At 44.6% G+C, this 26,179-nt stretch overlaps 1 protein-coding gene and 1 pseudogene across 1 annotated transcript; both read right to left on the bottom strand.

Annotated features, from left to right (window-relative positions):
- Positions 1-200: 200 nt before the first annotated feature.
- Positions 201-350, bottom strand: LOC142804326 (U4 spliceosomal RNA; annotated as a pseudogene).
- Positions 351-11,797: 11,447 nt separating this feature from the next.
- Positions 11,798-22,722, bottom strand: LOC119179311 (endothelin-converting enzyme 1). Its single transcript, XM_037430411.2, has 3 exons — positions 22,522-22,722; positions 13,280-15,000; positions 11,798-12,194 (listed from the first exon to the last, which is right to left on the bottom strand). Exons 1-3 carry the CDS (start codon positions 22,720-22,722, stop codon positions 11,798-11,800), a joined length of 2,319 nt encoding a protein of 772 aa, XP_037286308.2.
- Between the last annotated feature and the right edge of the window lie 3,457 nt (positions 22,723-26,179).

Here is a 26,179-nt window from a genome sequence, read left to right as displayed (position 1 = left end):
CTGTTGTACGCTCGGTCACAATGCACGAAGCTCAACTAAACAACGGGCACATAAGAGCTTTAAGATATAAGTGCACATGGCGGGGTCACGTAAAGCGATGGAGAGATAATGAGTCGTCATCTAGAGAAATGGAATCCATACCAATAGTGAGAAGTGTAGTGAATTCTTGCAGAAGCTTAAGCCAGGTGAATCGCATGCCTAAAAAGCTTTGGTTTTTTTTTTGTTTTTTTTTGCCGTGACCGACAGTATTTCGCGTCTTCCTGGCATGATATTGACAAAAGTTACCAAAAAGCAATAGTCGCCCCTGAGTTTTCACTTCACTGATTACGACACCGCCTCTGCGCAGAGGTATACCTACATTTCGATAATACAGCAAAGGCTCGTAAGGCGCAGGCTAAATTACAAGGTTATTTCTTGGGATTCAGGAAAGCTGGTCTGACAAAAAAAAACTCACCTGCAACAATCAGACCGAAAATGGCCAAGCCGACGAGGATAACTTTCAGCTGCATGTTTTTTTCTTGGCAAAACTGGGGACAAAAAAAAACGTACGGCACTTTGTGATCGCTGTATAAAGTTATTGAAGATATTAATATCTCCATGGATTGGACATAGCGGAAGCAACCCCCACTTTTGTCACAGCTGCTATAAGTGAGGCGCAAACTCGCAAGCTCATGGGGTGCACTTGGTCTGCACCAGCTTCCGGTTCAAAGGCTCTCAGTTTGCTGCGTTACTCCTTGGGCATCGGTGTCGCTCGCTTTTTTCATGGTAATCCAACGCGGATACCGCGACTTTCTAGCACGCGTTAGTATAGCCGCACCTGTGACTGACCGCGAAAGGGAAGCATGTGGTGTCGTTGTGAAATAATATTTTCATTTCGAATGGCAAATAACAGACTGTATGTGCTATCACGATCCTGCGTTTTTTGGAATAAAGAGGGGCATGGCCTTGGTTGTCACGTATTTCAAATAATTTTGTACTTACATACAAACACAGGTAACCCACTAACATGCTTATTCATACGTGTTTCCATCTGTGGGTGTGCTTAGCTGATTTTTGCAGTCGTAGTTGCAACACAGGTTGTATGCATGTTCACTATGTGCAGGGGGTATACTATGTTACTAAAACTACGCGTTCAGCAGCGACGGCATGGCAAAATGTTCAATCGTTCGTTCTCGAATGACCTCGACTCTAATGCAGAGCTAGAAATGCTTTAAAATTGAAATGTGTCGGCGGTAACTTTTTGTTTTATCGAAATCGAGCTCGTTGGGTTTTTACGTAATGTATCGCATTAGTGAAGAGGCTGGCCGAGACGACGCTCACCTCATAGTCAGGCACCGTGTTTGTTAGGCGTATTTGCCTGCTCAGATCGCATGTGCACCAGATCACGTGTGAGTAAATTGACTGCTCCGAAATGAATGCTCGGAGGAACGCTTGAATTTACCCGCAACACATCGTGTGCCTCTTTTATAACTAGAATAGTAGGGCGCTTTTTCTTGTCTTTAGCGTTACTGACACATTATTTTCTCCCACTGATGCGAAGACGTTGCCTTCAGACCCACTGGCTGATTGTGCATACATCACTGCAGTTGATGTCATTGACATAATGTCCATGGATTCCACGGCGTCACCGCTTGTCTGATGTCGTGCGGCTGTTGGCTGCTGTATCAGGCTACTTTCGGTATCAAGGTCAGAGCTGCCTGCACGTTGCGCGGTGGCCGTGCGTTTTAGCTAAATGCCGTGTGCTTTTAACATTTGTGTAGGGAGTGATTGTGGTTGCACTGATGAAAAACTACACTCCCATATGCCTTTTGCGCTTTCGTCTTCAAGTCTCAGTTCTTCTTTCGTCTTGCCGAAATGTGAACGGCACGTAGTCAACCTGCCGTGGATCTTTGCTGGGAGCGCCTGTACGTAATTGCCAAATGTACCAGACAAACGAAACCATCCATGCAGGATTTGGGACTAATATCACCTACCTGACGCTAGGCACCCAAAGGTCCTATTCTTACCATAAAACCCACTTCAATTTTCTACGCTCCAATTAAATGCGAACATCTTTTTTTCTCTTTGGTGCTCGAACTCTAGCAATAAACAGCTGCAAAACCAATCATGATTGCGCTTGTGATTGCACTGCAATAAAATCAAAAGAAAAGACATACCTACAGCTCCAAAAACGCAGCCAACGAAACAGCGTGCCACGAATATTTCAAACCGGAAGTCGATGCAGACGTCTACTCTCATAAGGCTTTCTGGGTTTACGCCTAATCTATTACTGCGTTGGCTACTAAACGTCAGGAGGCAGGTTCGATTCCCAGCCATGGTGACAGCTCTTTGATGAAAGCGCAAGGAAATGACACATCCGTTCACTTGAGGGTGAGATATACTGTGGCTATAATCAGTCGTCGAGTATGGCCAGCGCCTAAATGTTATTGTTATTTTTTAATTAAAGTTACATGCTTTCACTTTGATTGTGCGAAAAGCTTGTTGCTGCAGCAATTGGAGCCCTACTTTACACGTTCCTAGATATAATGATTGCAGGGGAACAACACTACACGTCTTCTATTTTATGCTGTATACCATGAAAAGAGTTGCCGAGCTGCTTGACTGAGCGCACAGATACCTTTAGAGTAAGTTTCTACCTTGAAGCTCATGAGGTAATCCTTTTGCGGTTGGTGCGTGATCTTTGTACGGCACCTAATTTTGGTTACGCGTAGTTGCCGATGCCTTATGTACTGCTGGTTCTCATAACGTCCCATTTTGCAATGTATACAGGTGCCGTTATGCAATCAAATGGCTGCCTCAGAGCAGGCGCATGGCATATGCGCATGACCGCCAACGTATACTCGCTGCTACATTTAAGTGGGACTGATCTCTGATAAAGTGGAGGGAGTCATGTAAAACAAATAATATCTAAAAATGCAAGAAATTTCATCTCATGCCACTAGCCCTTAGGCTGAGTGAACTAAGATATCATTGTCGCTGATGAGTGATTACGTTGCGACAATGTTCTTTGGCGAAGGTTACAAAGTCAAACTTCAAAGCTGTTACTAACCAATTGCCACCCTTAAAACCACTCACAACAAAGTTTGTAGACACGTATTAAGTCCAAAAAAGCAGTACCATTGCTTTGTTGTCTATCCCGACGGATCCTAAGGCATCAAGTAATTATTGATATTGTCTATCAAACACATTATTGTAGCAGTATATTAATTTCATCGAACAACTTGCAAATGCATATCTCAATACTTTGAGAAGTTGTTTGCAAGCAAAGTTTCGTTTGCGAAAATGTCCTTTTTCAAAAACTTTCAGATGTATTTTTGCTTAATCTTTAACTATGAATTCCAGAAAACTTGCATTCAATTGTGTTTATTCATTGCCAGTACGAATGACGTGTTCCTTACGGCTACTAGAGTTTTGATTTCACTGCGCTCCAAAGTGATGCCTTGATTCTGTAAGGCGAAACAAGAACAGTACTTGTGCTATCGTGCGCACACGGCACTGCCCAACGCGCCGTAAGATTCTGAATTTATTAAAGAATCACCTTTCGAAAAGCCGACACGCCAGTTGTCTCGCAGGGCTCCTCTGTAATTCAAAGTCCTTTGTGAATATTCGGTCGTTCGCGTTATATACCAGTACACTTTCGTACACGTGCAGACGAAAAATGCACTGAATCTTTATTTAGAATAAAGCGTGTCAGAATTCGGTCTGCTTAATGAGGTGTATCCTGTTTTGCACATTTGTAATTGCATTGGTCCGGTTCGCTTGGTTATCGCGTGACAAAGGATGTACAAAACATGACTGCTTGACACGAACGTAGTGCACTCTGACCAGCCGACTTAATTCCCTTCCACGTAGCATACTTAGCTGTATTTAATGTCACAAAACGTTTACCAGTTAGCCGAAATTGATGCTACTTTTAAATGATATTTCATTCTGCTCCTAAGCAGGTCGCACGTTGCTCAATGTATATCTATGAAAGGCGAAGCATCTGTTTTATATATATATATATATATATATATATATATATATATATATATATATATATATATATATATATATATATATATATATACATATATATATATATATATATATATATATATATATATATATATATATATATATATATATATATATATATGAGATCTAGCAGACGAACATGCCAAGGAAAGTATGGAGGAAGTTATTAGACCGATTAGAATGAATTGTTTCGTCTAATAACTTCCCCTATACTTTCCTTGGGATCTTTGTCTGTTATAACTCATTAATATTGTGTCAAAACACGGAAACGTGAGCTCTTAAGTATACACTTCTTTCCTTTGTATATATATATATATATATATATATATATATATATATATATATATATATATATATATATATATATATATATATATATATATATATATACGGGCTCGTCTTTTTTTGGGTTTATTATGGTAATATTTTATGTCTATTATGGTTTATTATGGTATTTTTTGTTTATTATGGTCTTTTTATTGTATATTATGGTATATATTTTATGTTTATTTAGGTATTATTTTATGTTCATTATGGTATTACTTTATATAAATTATGTTATTATTATTATTATTATTAGTAGTAGTAGTAGTAGTAGTAGTAGTAGTGACACGTCGACCCCTGAAAGAAAAACAGCGTTTAATAATACCCCGGTTCTCTACCAGATATGGAGAAGCATATAGAAGTGTATATATTCCAAAAATTTTCAATGCACCACCTGACAAATTTTTTTCAGCGAGTTCAAAAAGTCAATTAAAAAAATTTCTCGCTGAGCTTTAAAATCACATGGTCTATTTGTATGCCACGTATGCTCTGTGTCCCTCCTTTCTTCCTCTTTTTTTTTGGCCTGTAAAAAGTAATGGTGTTAATCATTTGTCTGTTCATTGATAAGGAAACAACAATAGTTTTCTTATCTTGTATCCACATCGATGCAACCGGCACTGCCGGGCCTAGTCGCACAAGTTCTGGGGACTTAGGCCCGTTTTTTTGCATTTGTTATGGATGTGTACAATGAAGTATTATTATTATTATTATTATTATTATTATTATTATTATTATTATTATTATTATTATTATTATTATTATTATTATTATTATTATTATTATTATTATTTATTTATTTTAGGCGCATGAAAATTCCGAAAACACAGAGGATATAGGGAAGCAGTACGCTGGGAACTGCACCATAAAATGACCCAACCCGTTGATTCTGCTTGGGTAAAGTGAGGTATAGTGAAAAAGGAAAAAAGTAAAAACTTTAAAAGAGAAAATCAAATAACACAGACGGGCGAGGCGAACTTGGTCTTGTGCATGAAAATTAGCAGGGCTCGATGGGCATGATCACACCGAGCAGCGCATTCTCCCCGGAAGAGGTCATCCTCAAAGGTTGCACGCTAAATTTTGATAGGTTCATATTTCTTGATGAGCTGTGCCTGCTGTATACAAATTCGGCACACTCAAACATTAGGTAGCCCCGCCGTGGTGGTCTAGTGGCTAAGGTACTCGGCTGCTGACCCGCAGGTCGCAGGATCGAATCCCGGCTGCGGTAGCTGCATTTCCGATGGAGGCGGAAATGTTGTAGGCCCGTGTACTCATATTTGGGTGCACGTTAAAGAACCCCAGGTGGTCGAAATTTCCGGAGCCCTCCACTACGGCGTCTCTCATAATCATTTGGTGGTTTTGGGACGTTAAACCCCACATATCAATCAATCAAACATTAGGTATTGAAGTGTCACAAAAGCCACAAGACATTCACAACGGAATGTTCAGATGCCCTCGACGGTATAATCATTGCCATACTATTAAATAGTCAACTATTTGCTTATACGAGAGCATTATTCACAATGATGCAATCCTAGACCAGAAATACAGCGAGAAAACAACCCGCTTGCGACACGCCGCTCGGTAAGTTACTATATAAAAATTGTCGTCAAACCAACAGACAAGCGTTTTCTGACAAGCACGAAATGTTTTTGCCAGTCGCACTCGTTGTGGGAGCGACTTGAAGGGAGGGGATCGACCCCTTCATTCATAGCCCTATCAACTTTAGACGCTATCTACTGACTAATGACGGAGGCGCAGCCCACGAGGAATAAATTTTGAACAGGTTTTGCGATGTCGCATCTCATTGGCCTGTCAGAATGTTTTTCAATGATCTGCAATGGGAAGCGCAAGAAACTGCAAGTACGACAACCTGCGGTGACACTGACCTTTGTCGAGTGCATTTCAGAGCAAGGTGTGCTTAAAAATATATCAGTTAATCGCCTTCCATATATCGTGTGTTACTGTGTACCGAAGGGAGCGTGCTGTAATTAGAAACTCGCAATATAACATGGACTTCATCTAAACTGATCAAACTCTGACAAGCTATGTCGTCCTAAACGTAGGTTGTTGGAGTTCCTGCGGGAAAAAAACGCAGATATTTGCACCGATCTGAAACGCAAGGGCACTTACCGCTAGGGAGCCACTTGTAAGCAGCATTACGTCAGCTATTACAGCGAAGGGTTTGTGAGATCAAAACAAGGGTATCGTGCGCCGTAGTTGTCCACCGAAACCTGTGTCCGTGACCACTATTACACGACGTAAAAGAAGAAACTAAGTAGATGAAAAACCTCAAGGAAACACTGCGATTCGAACCATGGTCTCATGCGTGCCGGACTAGTATTCCACCAAAGAGCCACGCCGGAGTCGGAAACTCTGTTGCAAACTGGCCTTAGGCAGGCATGATGTCGGGAAAGGAATCACGGTAATATGAGTAGTATAGAGTTTCAGAACAGCAAGGCAACCACCAGGCGTCGCACAATGCGAATTGCGCAACTAGTTCCTCATCAAATGTTCTAACCCATTAAAAATGTTTCAAGCATGATTCTTCTTCGTCGGCCACAGCACTAAAAAAATGACTAAATTCTTTGCAAGTAAGTAGGGGCTACCATGCTTCTACAACCTCACCGCGGTGGTCTAGTGGCTAAGGTACTCGGCTGCTGACCCGCAGGTCGCGGGATCAAATCCCGGCTGCGGCGGCTGCATTTCCGATGGAGGCGGAAATGTTGTAGGCCCGTGTACTCAGATTTGGGTGCACGTTAAAGAACCCCAGGTGGTCGAAATTTCCGAAGCCCTCCACTACGGCGTCTCTCATAATCATATGGTGGTTTTGGGATGTTAATTCCCACATATCAATCAATCAATCAACCATGCTTTTACAATTAATTGCGCATGATGGCATAGTGAATGCCTCCCTATCACACAAAAATGACGAAGATTTATGGCGTAGTGGGCTCCCTGCAAGCGTGCTTGTAGAATTACCCAAAGAGCGTTGAACGAAAGCTCTGAAAGGCCCCTCTTCTCAGCTTACGCTGGGACGGTGTGGCACGCTCCACACAGGGCAGGCAGGTTTTTTTTTTTTTTGAGCTCAGACGTCCACAGATTCGCAAACCGTAAGACGGTCTTAGAACAATGACTTAAATGACGTTAGCAACCCGCAACCATGCAAGACAGCTTGTTGGTTTGTGCACTTGGTGTGACTGACAGCCCTACTTTTACATGACAGCCTTGAGTTTTCCTACAAATTTGTTCACGCCAAAATATACGCTTACATAAGGAGTATTCTTTAATTCTAATCCTTCACTCGTGTGTTAATTAAGACAAGGAAGAAGTTCGGGGGAAGGTGGAAGCTCGCAAAGATGTGGAAACACGTAAACAGGCAGCTAGTACCAACGTTTCGAGAAGTGGGCTTGCCATCTGCAAGTCCGCTGGTTGAAACGTCAGCTTCAACGAGATTCCGTGCTCACGAATGTTTCGTCTCTTCGCTGATTTGCGAACTCAAAAAATACGTTAAATAATAAAGGGTCGATTGCTGGTGAAGTAATACACGCAAAGCGCCAACTGAAGAAGATTAGGGAAAGTTAACAAGGCTGCCGGAAAGAACTCATTCAACGGTGCCAGATATGCGCTTGCTGCAAAAAAATTTAAACAAAAATTCGAGGAAGCAACACACCACTGTTTCAGCACTATATAATTTCTAGCTTTCCCAAAAGTAATCCACAACAATTTGGAATCACTCTCGCCGAATGAACCCGCTCACAACTCAACTATCGTCACTCGAAAAGGCGGATAAAGCCAACAGATATAACTACTTTTTTTTCACAAAAGATAATGGCCTTGTGCAGGACTTGTTCCCAAGCGCTGTGTCTGCTATAGACACTCTCGTTATCCCAGACAGCGGTGTTCGTTATCTTCTGCTTGCCCTATGAATACAAAGAAAGAGTGGGGTTCGCAGAATATACCCCACCAATTTCTGAAAAGGTACGCAGAATGGTGTAGCAGATATCTTGTCAGTATTTTTCGTAAATAGCTTTCGAATTCAAAATTACCAGAAGATTGTAAAATGTGTAAAATAATTGCAATACATAAATTAGAAGATAACTTCATTGAATGCATTTGAGACTGATATCTTTAACGAGTATGGCATGCAAACTACACAAGCATATAGCGATAAAACATTTACTAACTTTTTTTTAACGAAAGCATTCTGCTCCCCAATCAGCGTGGTTCTTATAGGGGTTCATCGACGACAACGCAGCTAACTGAAGTCATACACGATAATTTGCCACGTATTAACAATCACAGCCAAACGGACATAATGTAACTTGACTTTTCAAAAACGTCTGACTGCGTTTGTCGCACCAAGCTATTCACTAAACTAAAAAAATGGCAGCATATCCACGGAGTGAATGATGGAGAGTGGGGCGAAGCATTCGTCCGTCCATGCGTCCGTCTGTGTGACTGTCCATGCGTCTGTTCGTGCGCCCGTCCCTGCGTTCGTTCATGCATCCACCCCTGCGTCCGTTAATGCGTTCATCCATGCATCTGTCTGTGTGTCCGTTCGTCCATCTATTCAACACTTTAAGTCCCACCATCTCGCATCTTTTTATCATATACTCCCCATATAGAAGCACCGCCATTGAGTGGACATTCCAAGGACTAAACGAGAGGTGGCACACGCACACTTTCTTACGGCTTGCGCTTCAGGTCTACTTCCCACCTTCAAACACCTTGAGTTCATGGTATATACTAGTCCACTGTATTAATGGCACTGCGGCCCAATGCTCGCTAAACCTTTCTAAAACCAAGGAGGTTACGCCCAGCGAGTATAACGTAGCAACCTTTCCCGGTCAGATAGTGCTCAATGTACATGCCAGTGGCTGTTAGTGTGAAATGAGAGACAGGAGGATTCAGCTTTTAATTTCTTTCGGCTTGCGCTTCGTATATGCTTCCCCCCTTTAACCACCTCGAATTCATTCATGGTATATACTAGTTCATTGTATTCATGGCCCTGCGGCTCAACGCTCGCTAAACCTTTCTAAAACTAAGGAGGTCACACCCAGCGAGTATAATGTAGCAACCCTTTCTTGTCCGATAGTGCTCAATGTACATGCCAATGGCTGCTAAGGGGGATCGCAGCGTGCGCGTTAACTAAAAGCCGAATGCTCCTGTCTCTCATTCCCAATTAGCAGCCATTGGCATGTACATTGAGCACTATTTTTATTGTTAAACAACGCACAGAGAAAATCTCTCACCGGCACCACCTTGGAGGTCAAATGTTATACCTATTTCGGGTATGTGCCACTGGTGGTTACGTTCTACGAGGGACGCACAAGCCACGTCATAAGGAGCTTCGCCCCTAAAAGCATTACCAAATTTCAGATAATCGTGCTCGGATTGTAGCGGCGCAAGTCCGTGTTGTGTCGCAGTAAGAAGAATCTCGAGAGGCAAGTGCTGGTGTGACTCGGGGAGGGGGGAAGTTCCGCCCTATTTCACCCCCTGGCCCATGTAAATCACTGCAATTTATCTCAGCGAGAGCAACATCACAAAGTAGTTCATATTAATACCGCACAGGGCCGTCGCTCTGGTATCAGAATATAAAAAAAGTTACAGCTAATTATATATACCATGCACTGGGCTACAAAGATTACCGCGGCAAAGGCAAGATGGGCGAATTTGCGTTCACGCACGTACCATGACAAAAAGCCTAAGGAGCTCCGCCTCAAGTGTGTGCGTAGCCTTAGGGGTTAACCTTTAGTGAATGGGCAATAAACTGTGACCGCGGGCTTCGCGTACAAGTTTAAAGTAAGCAATGCGCTAGGCACGCGGTTCTCGTGATCAGTAAACTACGTATATATGTACGTACAGGGAGTGACAGTGACGCACCCTACAGTGTTGGTAGAGGTCAGTGTCAACGTCAGTGTTAAGAAGTTAGTGCCAATTGCTCAAGAACTTGCCATTTCAATATGGCCAAGATTTCTCATCATTGTGATGACGAAGCCGCCTGACTTGAGCACCAGTAAAAGCAGACGCGAGAACGGGCATGTCGTCGCCAAGCCAACCTCTATGTTTGCGCAAAAGAGGCCGAATCAAAGCGCCAACAAGCACAGCACATGAAAAACAAGGACACAATAGCCTCGTGAAGCTAAGGTTTAATAGTTCGGCAGTAGTCGCGATTGGGGTCTGCCTGAAGTTTTTATTTAGATCATAAGTCGGTAAGAAAAATCGCAACTCAGACACAATCAAGAATTGCATTTCACTATGAGAGCTCACTCGGATTCACTACAGAAACTCACTCGAACTCGGGCTCACTTAATTTTTTCAGCCTTAATCACTCGTAGTCTTTAGCTGGAATCATTAACTCAGATTCACAGCTTGATCCGAGTCTGATCAAGCCTTAGTGAATCAAATCAGCAATCTGATGGCGTAAATCGAGCATTTCCTACTACGGCGTGAAAGCTGTAATGCCAATATCTCACATGATCGGCGCTCTCCAATACACCTTTTCATTTAGTAGGCTAAAAAGAGTTAAGTCGGCTTTCGATCCAGTAAAAGAACAATTTATGCGAAATAGGCGACTCACATAAGATATTTATATCAAGAACGTTCTTTGAGATAGCTGGGGGGGGGGGGGGTAACTTTTGCACCCTTGCCCCCACAACAAAGGCCTTTCATCAATGAATACTGAAGTGGCACATGAACACGAGTGCGTTGAGACGTGTTTTTTTTTAATTATTACAACCGTAAACTACGGTAATTCTGGTAGTATAATACGTGTATGCCCACAGGTTATCATTAGAAGGTGGAGTTCACTTAGACTCACCCAAAAAAATAAGTGTTTTGCTAGGGGCTTACTCGGACTCCAACTCGCAACTATTTTACTCAACGACCTCACTCCGACTCAGACTCGCTGACATTTTTCCCGGCCAGATTCGAACTTACCCGGCCTTTCTCAGACTCAGGGCAGTCTGAGTGAGTTCAAGCGATTCGACTGGTGAATGAGTTAGCCAACATATGATCTATAAAAGTACGTCATAAAAGGAAGAGGGGGCAACGCGCAACAGCAAGTGGAAATTCGTCTGCATTCTTCAAGCAAAATACAAAAGTGTAATATATGTGCATGAAAATACCATGAAGGAACACTAAAACTCTAAGTTTGCAAAGTTTTAATGGCCGACATGTTAACCATGCCGCACAAAGAACAAATAGGGATAACGAAACTGGGTGGTGCCAGTACGTAGAACAAGAGCCATCCTGTTTTCGTTCGCGTGGAGCCAAATGTTCCAAGATATTGCACCAGTATTTGAGCCTAGAGCACTCGTAAGCATTGTCTTTTCGAAACAAGGCAGGGCCGTTTTGTGGTTACACAAAAAATATGCGAATTGCGTATGTGTTCGTGTAAGCGGGCCGCACTGAATGCGTCACCGATTACAAATAGGTCCCTGTGCGAATATGCCCATTATGAATTGAAGAAGGTGCATTTCTTCTTGGGGTTCATCTTTGATCCGTGGGGACACTGGAAAGCCCGCGCGAACGACTCCGAGTTGCTGACAGCCTTGTTGCAGTCGACCGTGTGGGGACCCACGGCTCCGGGTAGGCTGCACGTCATGTAGCACAGGGTCATGAAGAACACCTGATCGCCCGATAAATTCCGCAGCATTGCCTGCGGTCTCCCGTCGTCGTCAACGCTAATGGACTGTCTGTACGTAGCGTAGGCGACCTCGAGCGCGGGAATCTCGGGAAACACGCTCGTCCTGGAGCCATTCCGAGTCAGGGAGCCGTGAGGGACGTTGATGGGGTCCTTCTCCGCAGCCTCTAGACAGCCGTCTCGGTCTTCAAAAGCCCGTTCAGCGGTGCTGTGTAGGACACAAAGAGGCCACTGAATACAGTGATTTCGGCAGAACAACGTGCATGGTGTGCCCGACCCTAACTGATACAGCAGGTACCGTAGCACTCGTGTCGTTTCATTCCCACACGTGGTGTCCCACTTAAGAAAATGCGCTCTGAATGTCGCCAAAGGCGGAATTCATGCGGTATTCTGTTTCAGTGTTAGTTAGTATTTTTGTCATGGCTTTTATGATTGTGAAATTATTAACAATGATTATACAACACGTTAGAGAATCAAAAATTTAATTTGAGGTTTGTTAGCCACATGACAACTAACTGACGCACAATAGTGAAAAACAAAACTTCACCTGCTGGATTTCCCCCAAAGCAGGCTGCAGTAATAGATAACTGTAGTGTAGCTTCTTAGAATACGAGGTATATAGTACTAAAACACTTTGTTAAAGCCGTATGGCAGGTATTTTATGTTTTTGTTACCTAACTAAGCACTAACGAACTTACCAAGCTAGAATTAGGTGGCGTAATATTTTTTCTACTGCTTCCTAGAGGCTTGATTGGTTTTATTATTTCAATATCTACAATCTGTATTTGAAAGATCAAAGTGCAAAGCCCCTGGTGCAATCCAGGTACCCACGGCACACGGCCTTAAGAGCATCGCTCCTAATACGCGTTACAGTGCATCAGCCTGCGGCGTTTATAGTCGTAGCCGTGCAGCTACGCACCTTCTAAGAAGAGGGCGCGTCGCTGAACCTACAAGCCACAAGATCACGTGTTCTAACGCGTACGTGTGATTAGGGCTTAATAGGATCAATAGGGAGGGCTATCTCATTTTGGAAGTCTTGGTAGAAGCCCGCTATTCTTCGCCGTGTGTAGCTGCTGATGCTGCGTTATGATAACGGCTGGGATTTATTTTTGTTTTTGTATATTTATGACTTTTTCTTGCGCTTGAGCGGATTTGAAATGACATGCTTTGAACCAGAGAGTTTCAAATGATACAAAGAATTAGATAAGCAATTGATCTTGCTTCGTTTAATGTCTTGCAGTGAGCGTTTAAGCTTGCTTAGGTTAAATAAGAGTAATCGAAGAGAATGCTGACTTGGACAAGAAGGACTCCCCGAATGTGCCGTCGGGGTGCCAGTGCAGTCCCTGTCGATCCAATGATGCGACCAGCTCCACAGCCATAAAAAAGCCAAGTCCGCCGTAGTACATGGCCTTGTTTCCGTCGAAGTAATAAAGGGGCGGAGAAACAGCGCCCACGGCCATCTTAACAGAGCTGCTTGCCGCATCGTATTGCAGGTATGGCAGCGCATAGTTGACCGCGTAGCTCAGTATGTCGATGTCGGTGCGGGCACGATAGGTCTCGGCGGCACGGCGACTAGACTGGACCCAGTATTCAGCGAATGGCAGCTCCCCGCTGGGGAAGTCTGCGTACACGCTCTCTAGTTCCTCGTTCCGCAAGAAAATTTTCGGAGGCCACAGCTGCAGGCGCGTCGAATACAGCTTTTCGGCGGCCAGTTGCCGACTTGCAGTGTCTAGCCAGTTCGTGGCGTTGACCAAACCAGTGGCGACCGTAACCAGATGGTCGAACTTCGCAGAGACGGCAGCACGCTCGTGTCTCGAGAAGCGTGACACAGTGGCCAGTGAAATCACCAAGAGACGGTAACTGGTCTCGACGAAGCGTTCGCAGAAGTATGGACGATAGAGTATGACGCCTTGGTCATACCGGGTCCTCAGTAATCGCAAATCTACTGCCGGTGCCAGTAGTTGCACGCAAGACCAGGCAATCAAGGATAGTAGCTGCGTCTCCTTGTACGAGGAAATCAAGACAGCCATCGCCTGGAAGAAGTTTTCGTCACCTATAAGAAGCGTGTCATTGTAACTGACTTCTGGCTCGAGCTGTATCTGCCTTAATGCGTGCAGCCAGTGTTCGGACTCTAGCGGCCGTGTGTATAGTCCAATCTTTGCGATCGGAACCAGTACCGGGTGTACTACAGGTGGATGCATGGCCACTAGCAGTCTTCTGAAGACGTCGCCCTCTAACGCGACAACTGCGTCTACGAGCGTGTGGTTTATCGCATTCCCGTCGTAATTTTCTCTCAGGATGTAGAAGAACGAAGCCCAGTACTTGGCATACGCACCAGTGCTTTTTATCGTGACATGGTGCTGATACATCAGTGGTATAAGTGAGCCTGGTTCTAACAATAAACGCCAATTTGTTCTGGCCGCCGAGTGCTGTACCCTTACTTGAAAGAACAGTGGAACCTGCCACTTTAGCGCGAGCGTCATCAGTACCTCGAGAGCGCTGGTGTTGTAAGTCTGTGGCTGGTCTGGCCAGGACAGTCGACATTCACTGAGGAACTTTGAGAAAATGTCAATGTTCGAGCCGTAATGTTGGCTGTTGCCCATGCACGTAGCATACATGATGAGGGCCTTGTGGCCGACTCGAAGGGTCTTGGAGCCTTCTTTGAGGATCTGCTCGAACACGGGGAACCAAGACTTGCGCACGTCATCCATGGCTGAGTTAGAATGCTCGAGGTAGCCCTCTGGCGGTGACCAAGCGGAACAGACGTAAGCGCTGAAGTCATGGCAGGGATCGAGGCTAGTGTTCAGCTTATCGGTAAGACGCCAAGCGTGGACGAGACAGCCTCTGGTCTTGCAGTAAGGTGTCTTCGGGGCCGACTTTTCATCCCGTGTGAGTCGAATGATGGCGGCTATGATGCCTGTCACTGTCAGCATTAGAATGGCCGTCAGAAGTACATGCTTCGTTCTGACAGGTATGCCAGCTACTGTGACCACAATCCGTGAAAAGCGGTGTTCCTGCGTTGTGAGACAAGAAAAAAAAAGACATCTATCTATTCATGATGTCCAAATTCTATTAAAAAAGGGTAAGCAATTTGGCATGTTAGCAGGATCAAGGCTTCAGTGGTTAGAGCGAGCCATCGAGTAATGTGGGAGAACGTATAACGCAGAATCTTTAGGCATAGGACAAAGATGCCATTTGTAATGATACAGCTCAGCTTGACTTTTTAGTGTAAACTGTTATGAGCCGCCTGCTTTGTTGGAAACTGCTCTGTAGCACATGAGACAAAGGTGATTCACAATTTCGACGAAAGGCACAAAGAGGCAGAAACGCTTCATAAAAAGTATACAGAAAGGTGCAGGAAGTCTTGTTTGAATTATGCTTCCCTTTTAATGCCCCTTCTCAGTTTGAAATTTGAATGTCAGCAGTACCGCTCGCATTGCTGAGATATGCGCCACGTTGTCTGCCCTGCCGCAGGCTCTGGGCATTTTGTGCACTGTCTTCAGGAGCCACGACAGTGCACAACAGAAATTTCGGTAGAATTCTCCGTTTCATGACAGCTTACTACTTAGTTGACTCGTTGTGAGTGGTCAAAAAGGCAAACTTTGTGTGTCACATACGCCTGTGATTCCTTCCCATATGCTCATTTTATCCTTAGTGCACCAGTGGTGAGCAGTGAAGTCTGTCAAGTTTTTGTGACACATGTTTCGTGTCCGCGAAAACATCGTTTCTAGCGGAGTATGGATGATTAGTGCGGATTTCCTATTGTCCGTAGTACATGCAAGGTACTTTTTGTTGGCAAGGATACTCTTTGAGGACGGACTACTGTCCTGCAGTTATGTGTGGCTTCACGGTAGTAAAAAAAATAGCATGGTTGATCCCTTTGACATAGGAATAAGTAAAACACAAAAATGAAACGTTTCTTTACAGAAGTAGTTTAACGTTTACTGTGCTTTAGTAAAGAAAACCTAGCGCAATGTGTCTTGGTGATCAACACATAATATAGCGAGAATTGAGCAGGCTGTAAAAAGCGACAGAAGCCTAAAAGCTGCGAAGGCAAACTTCTACATAGGTGAAAATAGGATGTATGCATTAAGGGACAAGGAAGGCAATGTCACAATCAATATGGATAGGATTGCAGAGGCGGCGAAGGAGTTCTACACAGAACTGTATGGAAGCCAAAGCAACCAGAATGATATTGTAAGAAAGAATAATAGCCCAGAGCAATTCGACATCCTATCAGCAGTGACAGGGGAAATAAGTAAAGCCCTAGACGAAATGCAAAGAGGCAAAGCCGCTAAGAGGTCAAGATAATATCAGACCTGCTGAAATATGGCGGAGAAAGTGTGTTAGAAAAACTGGCCACCTTATATACGAAGTGTCTTTTCACGGAAAGGGTACCAGAAGCTTTGTTGAACGCCAACATCATTTTAATACATAACAACAAAACGTCAGAACATGAAAAATTACAGGCCGATCAGCTTACTCTTCGTTCTCTACAAACTATTTACAAAAATACAGGTAATAAAATTATGGTGACATTAGAGTTCAGTCAACCAAAGGACCAAGCAGGATTTTGTACACACTACTACACAGTACACCATATTCATACTATCTATCAGGTAACGGAGAAATTCGTGGAATACAACCAACCAATATACATAGCTTTCACGGATTACGAGAAGGTGTTTTACTAAGTCGAGTCTTCAGCAGTAGTGCTGGCACTAAGGACTCACGGCATCCAAAAATCCTACATAAACATACTGGAAGAAATCTACAATGAATCCACAACCACCATAGTTCTCCATAAAGAAAGCGACAGAATCCTTGTAAAGAAGGGTGTAAGGCTCATTTTGTTTTATTCTCTTGCTGTTTTTTCCTTAGTTGCCAATCTTTCTTCTATATTTTTATACATGAATTCACAGAAGGTCTTCCTGACAGTTTTTACTTTGGGACCTCCTTCTGTATTATATCAACTTTTTACGTGCACTGTATTTTACTGAATAACGAGCTTTAAACGTTTCAAAAAAAGGGCAGGGAGACATGATTTATACAACGCTATTCACTGCGTGTTAGCAGCTTTTCAGGGCACTAGATTGGAAATATTTATGAATAAGAGATAACAGAAAGTATCTTAGTTGCCAGTGATTCGCTGATGACATTACCTTGATGAGTAACTCAGGGGACGAATTACAGCTCAGGGTTGCAGAACCAGGCACGGAGTAGGTCTGATAATTAATATGCAAAAAACTAAAGTAATATGCAACAGTCTCGGCAGAAAAAGGCGCTTTGCGGTAAACGGAAAGGTGGTAGCAGTTGTGAAGCAATATGTCTGCTTAGGAGAGGTAGTAACCATGGAGCCCAACCATGAGAGCGAAAGAACTAGAAGAATGAGAATGGGGTGGATCACATTCGCCAAGCATTCTCAGATAATGAAAGGTCTATGACAGCTGCATCTTGGCGGTATATACTTGCCTACAGAGCACAAACCTGGCGGCTTACAAAAAGGCAGCTTTAACTGAGGACGACGCAACGAGCGAATGAAAGAAAACTGAAAGGTATAGCCTTAAGACACAAGAAAAGGGTATAGTGGGTCGGGGAAGAAACCGGGCTTAAAGATATCACAGTCGAAATCAGGAAGAAGAAATAGGCATGGGCTGGGTACGAAGCACGTAGGCAGGATAACCGCTGTTGATTAAGGGTAACTGACTGTATCCCCAGAGAAGGCAAACGCACGCAGGGGAGACAGAATGTTAGGTGGGTCGATGAGATTACAAACCTTCGCAGGTATAACGTGGCAGCAGAAAGCACAAGACGGGGTTTATAGGCGGCTCATAGGAGAGGCCTTCGCCCTACAGTTGGCGTAGTCAGGCTGATGATGATGATGATGATGATGATGATGATGGTGGTGGTGGTGGTGATGATGATGATGATGATGATGATGATGATGATGATGATGATGATGATATAGCGCCGCTTAACGCGTATTCAAGATGGACGCATAGTTCATTATTAACGACCAACGTCCATCATAAACGATTAAACAAACCTTTGTAATCCTAGATGGTTGTGGTAGCTGTAATAGTTAAAGGTGAGAGTGGAACCAGAGGAAGTGATGTGACAACCAGATGAGGGCGACTGATTGCACGACGACCTTGAGCTACTCGTGGCATGTAACGCCACTGCCCGATTAGATATGAGCCACGCCAGCGCTTGAAGTGCTATCGCCACCTATAGCGGTGCGTTAAGGGGTAGACGAAATTGCACTTCCATAGAAAACGCGCCGTATGGGATGGACGATTCGAAATGACGCACTGCACTAAAGGAACTAATCGCGGATGTAACGGCCATGATGTGTCACTGCACTTTACTAAGAACGCTGTGAGGTGACAGTGGTAGTATGGTGCCTAGAATATATGCTAGGCATTATTGTATTATTGTGGTAGACATAAAAGACTTATTTTTAAAGCCCACAGAGCATACGTGGATGGGGCGAAGTGGATAACATATCTGGCGTCTGTTGGCGGTGGCTCAGAGGTCACGGGTTTGACTTCTGTTGATGGTACTTTTTTTTGTCTTCTGATCGTGCGTATTCTTTTGACGTAATTTTCGTGACGCAAATACGCCATTCAAGTCTTGGTCGACCCAAGCATAAAACACTTTGTCATTAAAAAAACGCTGAAGCTGGAATTAAATTCAGGCACTCTTCAATGTAGTGAAGGGATCTACCAGAGCCACGCCTATGTTTATAATAGCGTTCGAAAAAATACCTCATATACAGAAGAGCTGGGAAAAGTGCTGCCTTTAGGCTTTATATAGACGTCCAGTCAGAGCATGCGTAAAATCGCAGCTATGAATATATTACATTGCCGGTGAATGGGCGAGTAGCGAATAGCATGGCAGGAGCAATACTTGCCAACGCGCCACACCTCAGAGGCCCTGGTTATGCCAGTGCTTCTATAGCCATGGGATCTTGCAGCCCAATGTGGCCTTGAGCAAATAGTTTATAGAGTGTTGGTTCGACATTCGATATTTGGTTTTTTCGTAACAATATGATGCACCATAAATTAGGCGAAAATAGCATAGCGCCCTCTTATGACGAACGTTCTCTGACTTTTTGAAGCCTTTATACGCAAGGGCCACGTGCATAGATCTTCATAGTATAAAATCTAGAGGGATATATCGATTCGGAGGGAGAGATATGTGTGAATACTTCAGCGGTGCTTCAACCACGATGGGAATGATGGATGACACAGGCGTCGGATCTGCTTCTGGTGAGTATCCCTTTTGAGATTGTTCCATTCCACGCAAACGCATTGTTCCACATAAACTTATTGCAGAAAGTTGAAATGGGATTGAAATGGAGCCTTGTCAGAATTAACCACCAGAGTATGCGTGAGATTGAAATGTAGCCTTGCCAGAATTAACCACCAGGGTATGCGTAATTCTGCAATTTTGTTCTAGATTTGGCATTCCTAAAGAAATACTTATTTCTTTTCGGTAGTGACACTAAAGGTAAATACGTTAATCGTGAAAGCGTGTCTCATATGACCATAACGGTGCATCCACTTCACTTCGCCGTCGTTTCGCACAAAGACTGACCGCCTCGTCAGATTGCCGTCAAAATGCATGCATTGGTTCACGAGGCTTGATTGTGGGGGGCGGTGCGAGAATGACACTTTGCGAAAACTATTAAAACTTGTGAAAGCGCAAGCCCGCCGACAACCAAAAAAACATAGCGTACTCCTGCCACATTCAGCGCCAATTGAACCACTTGAATGCTTCCAGCAGCACATCAAGACTAGCTACACCAGAGAACACCTCCGGCATTTCGGCAGGATACAACTACTGTGTGGCAGGTGAAATTGAAAATGTTAAAAAAAACACATCTAGAACGTTCTGTAGTTAACAAAATCAGATGCGAAAGCCGCACTTCTCATTGTTCTCATGGTGACTGAATAACGACAGCGCCGAATCGCACTTTGGTTTTGGATAAGCCAAGCGCACTTTGACTATTTTGTCTTATCTATCTATCTATCTATCTATTTATCTATCTATCATCGATCTATTTATTTATCTATCTATTTTTATATATATATATATATATATATATATATATATGTCTATCTATAATGTATCTACGTATGGGCATTTTTGTGGTCGTCCTCTTACGCTGACACACACAAAACTTCACATATAAGAGCATGGCTGTGCATTACACGATTGACAGACCATGACATGAAATGTCCGTTTCGCCGCAAGAGCAAAGCAATGGATAAGATAGCAAGAAATATCTATAGAACTGGGCTGCATGTAGCGGTCCCCTCTGCATTTCGTGTCACGTGGCCCCTTTCGACGCTTTCTTTGCCCGACGTCCCACATCCTCAGTGGATACAGATATGGGACACTTTTTTTTTTGTGCGCGTCTCAAAGGCTGTTCGCAAACGAACAAAATTAAGCAGCGTTGCTTCAACCACGCCGATCATGCCCTCCAATGGTCGAAAAAACCGCTGAAGCACCTCGGAAATCTGCGTACCAACAGCGTTAAATGGCGTATAATAACAGCTTGCCATTTGTACTCTGAAGTGCGCGGGAAAAAGACCACTAAACGCAGCACTATGGTAAACGATGGGTCGCAAGTTCGAATGGCCGGTGCCGAGCTTCGAAAATTTTAGATGCGTATCGTCTAAGGTTGAACTGAATCCAGCGTGCAGTGTGACCATCCTTGCAGCTCATACGCGCCCCTCACCCTCTCTTCTCTCCTACGCTCCGCCCTCTCTTTCCTCTAGGCATCCCTCCCAGCGGCGTTTACACCACCACTGCGCGTGCACGTCCCCTCCCCTTCTTTTTACTCTCCTACGCTCCTCACTCTCTTATATTGCAACGCCAATGCAGACAGCGTCTGCTGACGAGTTTTTTTAATTGAATAAACCTGACTGCTCGCGCTGCACAATCATTCACTGGCCACCCGATATATATATATATAGGTGCTGGATCTTGACTTCCAAGGTAGTGCTGAGGAAATATTTCTCCTATGCGTTTGTTCAACAATGCAAATTTGCAGGGTGGGCGGTAACAAAAAATTGTAGGCCATCTCCCGGAAGGGAACCCCGATAGGATGCGAAGCATCCAGCAGCGGTGCACACGGCTTTGACCCCATTAGAACAGGTGTCAACACAAGTGCTAGAAGAACGGTGTGAACCACAACGCGGTGTAGCGTTTACACGAGTAAACGTTTGTTTGAAAAGCTAAGAAAGACACGGGAGGCGGGTTGTGTTTCGTGTAAGCGTTCGTGTTAAGCTTGCTGACGACTGCAGAATTGTCATGTCGGGGCAGCGTCATGCAGGGTTGTAGCGTTGGCTATCCGTTTTTATATTCATTATATACACACACCTAAGACTATGCAATTCATAGTCAACCACTGCTCAGCCCAGGTGCCATACGCAACAACCGCTAATTATGCATATCGTCGTACCGTGCCATGCACTACGTTTCCGTAAAATTGATGTCTATGCTCTCACCCGAGCGCCGACGTAACGCTGGTTCTAAATCTATCCTCGCCTATAGTAATGACACTCGGGTAGGTTTTATTGGGAACACCGTAGGTATGCATATACAAGTGGTTGAAGTTTCAAGTCACAGGTCTAAAACAGGTGACCCACGGCTTCCTACGGGCTAAAGCTATGTGTCTTTGCTGAATAATACTCGGACTGTTTTGTCAACTATTGCAATACATAACACCTTGTTGTAGTAGGCTACAGAAAACCAACTGGACTAAGACATTTTGTTCTTGTGAGGCACTCATGCAATCACTATGAGTTGAAACATCCCCGTCAAACTAAAACTATTTCGGAAACACCGTCCAGGTTTTCCTTCTAAATCAGTATTGATTTCAAAACGCGATGTTCATTTGCCCTAAGAAATGGATGTCGTAAAAGCGTTCTTTCGAATGGCAAGTGAGACCACCGGATGACCTTTTATAAAATTTCACACTACCCCCTACCTCATCACTAGCACCATCTTTACTGCTTCCACACTAACGGGACCACGTAATGGCCCACAATTTGAAGTAAATTTGAGACCGCTGTTTTCGGATAGTGAAAAAACACAATGTGTTAAAGGATCAGTGAACAGGCGCCGGAACACGCAGGAAAAGCTTGAGCATTCTTCCCGCGCGTGGCCAACCTCCTTGCACGCGCAGTGACAACTCGGCGATCAGCGACGTTGACTTAATTACTGTTTGTTGAGACCTGGCTTAGACCAATCGATGAGCTGCGTGCTGCGTCACGTCGCCGATCGCCGAGTTGACGTCACTGCGCGTGGAAGGAGGTTAGTGAGGCGTAGGAAAAATGCTCGAGTTTTTGTTGCGCGTTTCGGAGCCTGTTTACTGGCCCTTTAAACGTTGCAACCAAGCAACAGAGCCACCTAATGGGAAGCTTCAGTTTCATAGGGTCATAAAGCAAATAGCTGTAATAACAAGAGCTTAAGCAGCTAGCAACAGTGAAGTACCATTTGGAAAGTAGTGTGGTGTCACTCACGAGGTAAGAGTCCGATATCCAAGACTTGTTGCTACGTGACCTCTTCTGCTGCTCTTCCTGGCGTTCGGCGCTGAGCGTCTTGAGCCCTTGTATGAAGGACTTGAAAGAGGGTTCGCCCTGAGTTACTGAGTCCTGCGTCGACGACTTCACAGAGGAGCCACGTCTCGAGAGACTGGCTTTAGGCACAGACAGCGTCACCATAGAGCCCCGGCGTGTCCTTGTCTTAATCATATCTGGCGGTAACGATTCGCCACTGAATTCGGGTGTCAACGGAGCGTCCTCTGTTTCCTTCTTCGAAGCCACAGACGAGGTATGGCCTGTGGATACGTGAGCAGTCACGGACTTCGCAGGCTGCTTCGACTGGGAGGTGCTATGTTCGCCAGGAGGGAGCTTGCCGCCTTCGTCATGGACTGCTTCTTCTCGCGTTGTGCGCTCGTCAGTGACCGCAGTCTTCAGAGAAGAACATGCTTCGGTCGAAGGATCAACGGGCGCCTTGTACTTACGATGTTCGGCACTACCATGCCACAGTCTTTCAGGTACCGGGACATCGAGTGCACTGCGATGGGAGTCAGCGTAAAACGAACGTCTTCGCTTCTTTTTTGAAGCTCCGATACCGCGAGGCTCGGTGACTAACCCGGCGACGGAGGACATGCCTGTCGGTAGAGTCGATTGCAGCGGGACACTCGCGGTGGCTTCCAGACCAGCATCAGAGTGGCGCTTGCATGTCTCTCCACGTTCGCCGGAGGACGAAGATCTCCGTGAAGAGTGCCGTTCACTAGAGCTCGTCGAGCTCGCTCGAGAGCGACGTCGAATCCTGTTCTTGTCGTCTCGGGACTCGGAGCCTCGACGCATCTCTTCTCTGTTGGATCGGGTCACTAATCGTAGAACAAGACGTGCGCTACTTGTTGTTGTTGTTGTTGCCCCTTCGCACTGGCACATACTCGGAAACGCTTTTCTTCTTCTGGGCTCATTGCTCGTGGCATGCGCAGTGCGCGACCGACTGGCGTAATTATGATGATGATCTTGCGCTTCTAGAGCAGGTGCGCAGAAACTAATACTATCCGTGAATCGGCCTGATTGGAAGAAGCTAAAGCTACGCAGCTAATAAGTATTTGTTTAAGGCAACTAGTGAAAATATGCAACTGTGCAACCTAACTAAACCAATGTGCGAATACTGTGTTTAGACAGATATCAAGAGAAAGAGAGAGATGTGTGATATGAAGAAGGGTAGGCCGGTTAACCAGTAACCAAGTGTCTGGTTTGCTGCCCGGCACTGGGGAAGGGGAAGTGTGAGACAGAAAAGTAAGGAAAAGATAACGAGAGAAAGATAGTGGGACGGAAGCGAGAACACACAAACAAACTAAAACGTCACAAGCTTTCGACAAACGGGTCGATCGCTGAAACTTCAGGAGCGCTTTCGTCGCTTTTTGGCATGAAGCTCGATCTTTCCGGTATTCCAAAATTAATTTTTCGGAAAGCGGCTGGTCGTCGAGGTGTGCAAACACTGCTCACGGCGACTGTCGCTGACAGTTGTACTGAGGGCACTGACATAAAATATGTTCGAATGTTCGTGACGCTTCATTGGTGGGAAACAACGTGAAAACAATGAAGACACTGTCGATCCTTAGGACACTATGGAACAACCGACCAACCAACCAACATGGAAAACACCATGATTCTTTCTGTATCCTCGTCAATTTCGTGGTGTTTCGCACCACTGAGGGTCAACCTTTAGGACAACATTTGTGACTAGGCCGCTTTGGGCATGGTCGCCTCTGAGCTCTCCAATTGGCTACACTCCCTGCCTCCGCGTCTCTTTCCCATTGGTATGGATCCTTGGTAGTAAGTCGCGTAAAGAACACCATGACGCGCACAGAAAGAATTGACAAGAGCAAATGCTTGTTGACATTTCTTCCGGTGCGCATCGTCCTATTTTTCGAGCTGCTTACTACCCTAAATAGTTGCTACAAGTAGGACGACAAGACAGGGACAGAGAGTTAGACTTTGTTTTAAATTGATCCTGAAACGGTTTTTACGATATTACATAAGCACACTAAGCTCTAAAAGGCAGTCATAAGAATCATTGAAGACAGATTTAATCTCTCTGTGTTTATTCTCTCTTTTACTACAAGGCCTCAAACGTGTGAATCACTGCATATCGGCTCAGACGAACGGGTTCTCAACAACTCGCGCTTTTTGCAAGTTGATTTGTTCCTGTCCTTGTTGAGTCTGCGACTAATCTGACTAGATATGCCTAATCTGCGTACGTCACAGAACCTCATGTGGGCTGTGAGCTTCGTCTGCCTGTGCTACAACGTGCTTCATGCTAATCGGAGCTGAGCAAAATAGTTTATCTCAACCTTTCTTCTGCTGGACACAATGAATTGGCACGGGCTGTGTGCCACATATCTAACTACCGGTGACTTGTAAAGCTGAGATATCATTCAATGTTTGTGAAACTGAGTGAATCACTTCCTGTCGAGCGAAACATACCGGAGTTCCATTCCTGCTGAGACCACGATATCTATTCTATACTTTAGTTGGGTCAACATGTCGATGTCTGCTTTTATATATAGGTTAAGCTCCTTAGGGCCAACCTAGTTGGCGTTCATTACGCACCTCAAAAACCCCAACAAATACTGGACACCTGCACAACAAATACAACATTACATGTGTAAACAATCGATTTTATGTGTAAACGAGCACAATACAGGATAAGACGTACCGACGGTGTATCCGTCTATTCATGCTAATTCATCAATCAGACCCGCTCATCAATCCATTCATTCATTTGTTCATTCGTTCGTCTGCCTGTCCCTCCTTGAGTCATATCGTCCACGCATCCGTCCACCTGTCCATTCGTACGTGCTTACGTCATTCATTTTGTGGAGATGCAGTGAGTTTTCCAAACGCTGTCGAAATAAAATTACTAGTGCCTGTTAGCACCGTTCCTCGGTTGATATAAATTGTCGATCCCCTTCAATGCCTTGCGCTTAACTATAAATAGTTGGTCTTAACCCGGCATAATGGCTGTGTCACAAACATATGTGATGCTTATAAAATTGGATAGCTATCATTGCATCCCCAATTGACACTTTACGAACCTTACGGTATATTTGAAAAGCAGGCGAGACCTGGCGTGGCTCTGTGGTAGAATACGTGGTTGCCAGGTAGAATCACGTGGTTCGATTCATGCTCGGACCATAATACTTTTTTCTTTACGTTCGTCGGGAAAACGCAGCCAATGTCTCCTTTTATCTACGCGTTAAAATTATCCATGTGCGTTCTAGCAGTTCCAGAGTAGATATGAAGTGTCCATCACCTGTGGCACATACCCGCATACCAGTGGCACATACCCGCCCGCGGGTATGTGGCACTGTCTAGCGGAAAGTGTTTGATGACGTCCGCGACGGGAATGTGACATTATTCGCTTCACGATCAGCGAGTCGTATTTGTCAAACCATCGTACCCTCCCATACTAATTTTGGTTGACTCCAAGTTAAGAAGGTGATTACGAGAGCACCCAGACGTAGGCGACTGTATTCGTGGCGAGATCGGGCTGTAGGTGGCAGTGCTTCCTCGTCAAAGTTCGAGTTTCTGTATATGTTACCTTTACCTAAAAGTAGCTATAGAGTAACTCTTGTGAAAGTGTGTATAG

Source organism: Rhipicephalus microplus, chromosome 3 (assembly GCF_043290135.1).
Source record: "Rhipicephalus microplus isolate Deutch F79 chromosome 3, USDA_Rmic, whole genome shotgun sequence".
NCBI classification, from domain to species: Eukaryota; Metazoa; Arthropoda; class Arachnida; order Ixodida; family Ixodidae; genus Rhipicephalus; species Rhipicephalus microplus.
This window is presented reverse-complemented; position numbering and strand designations above follow the sequence as displayed.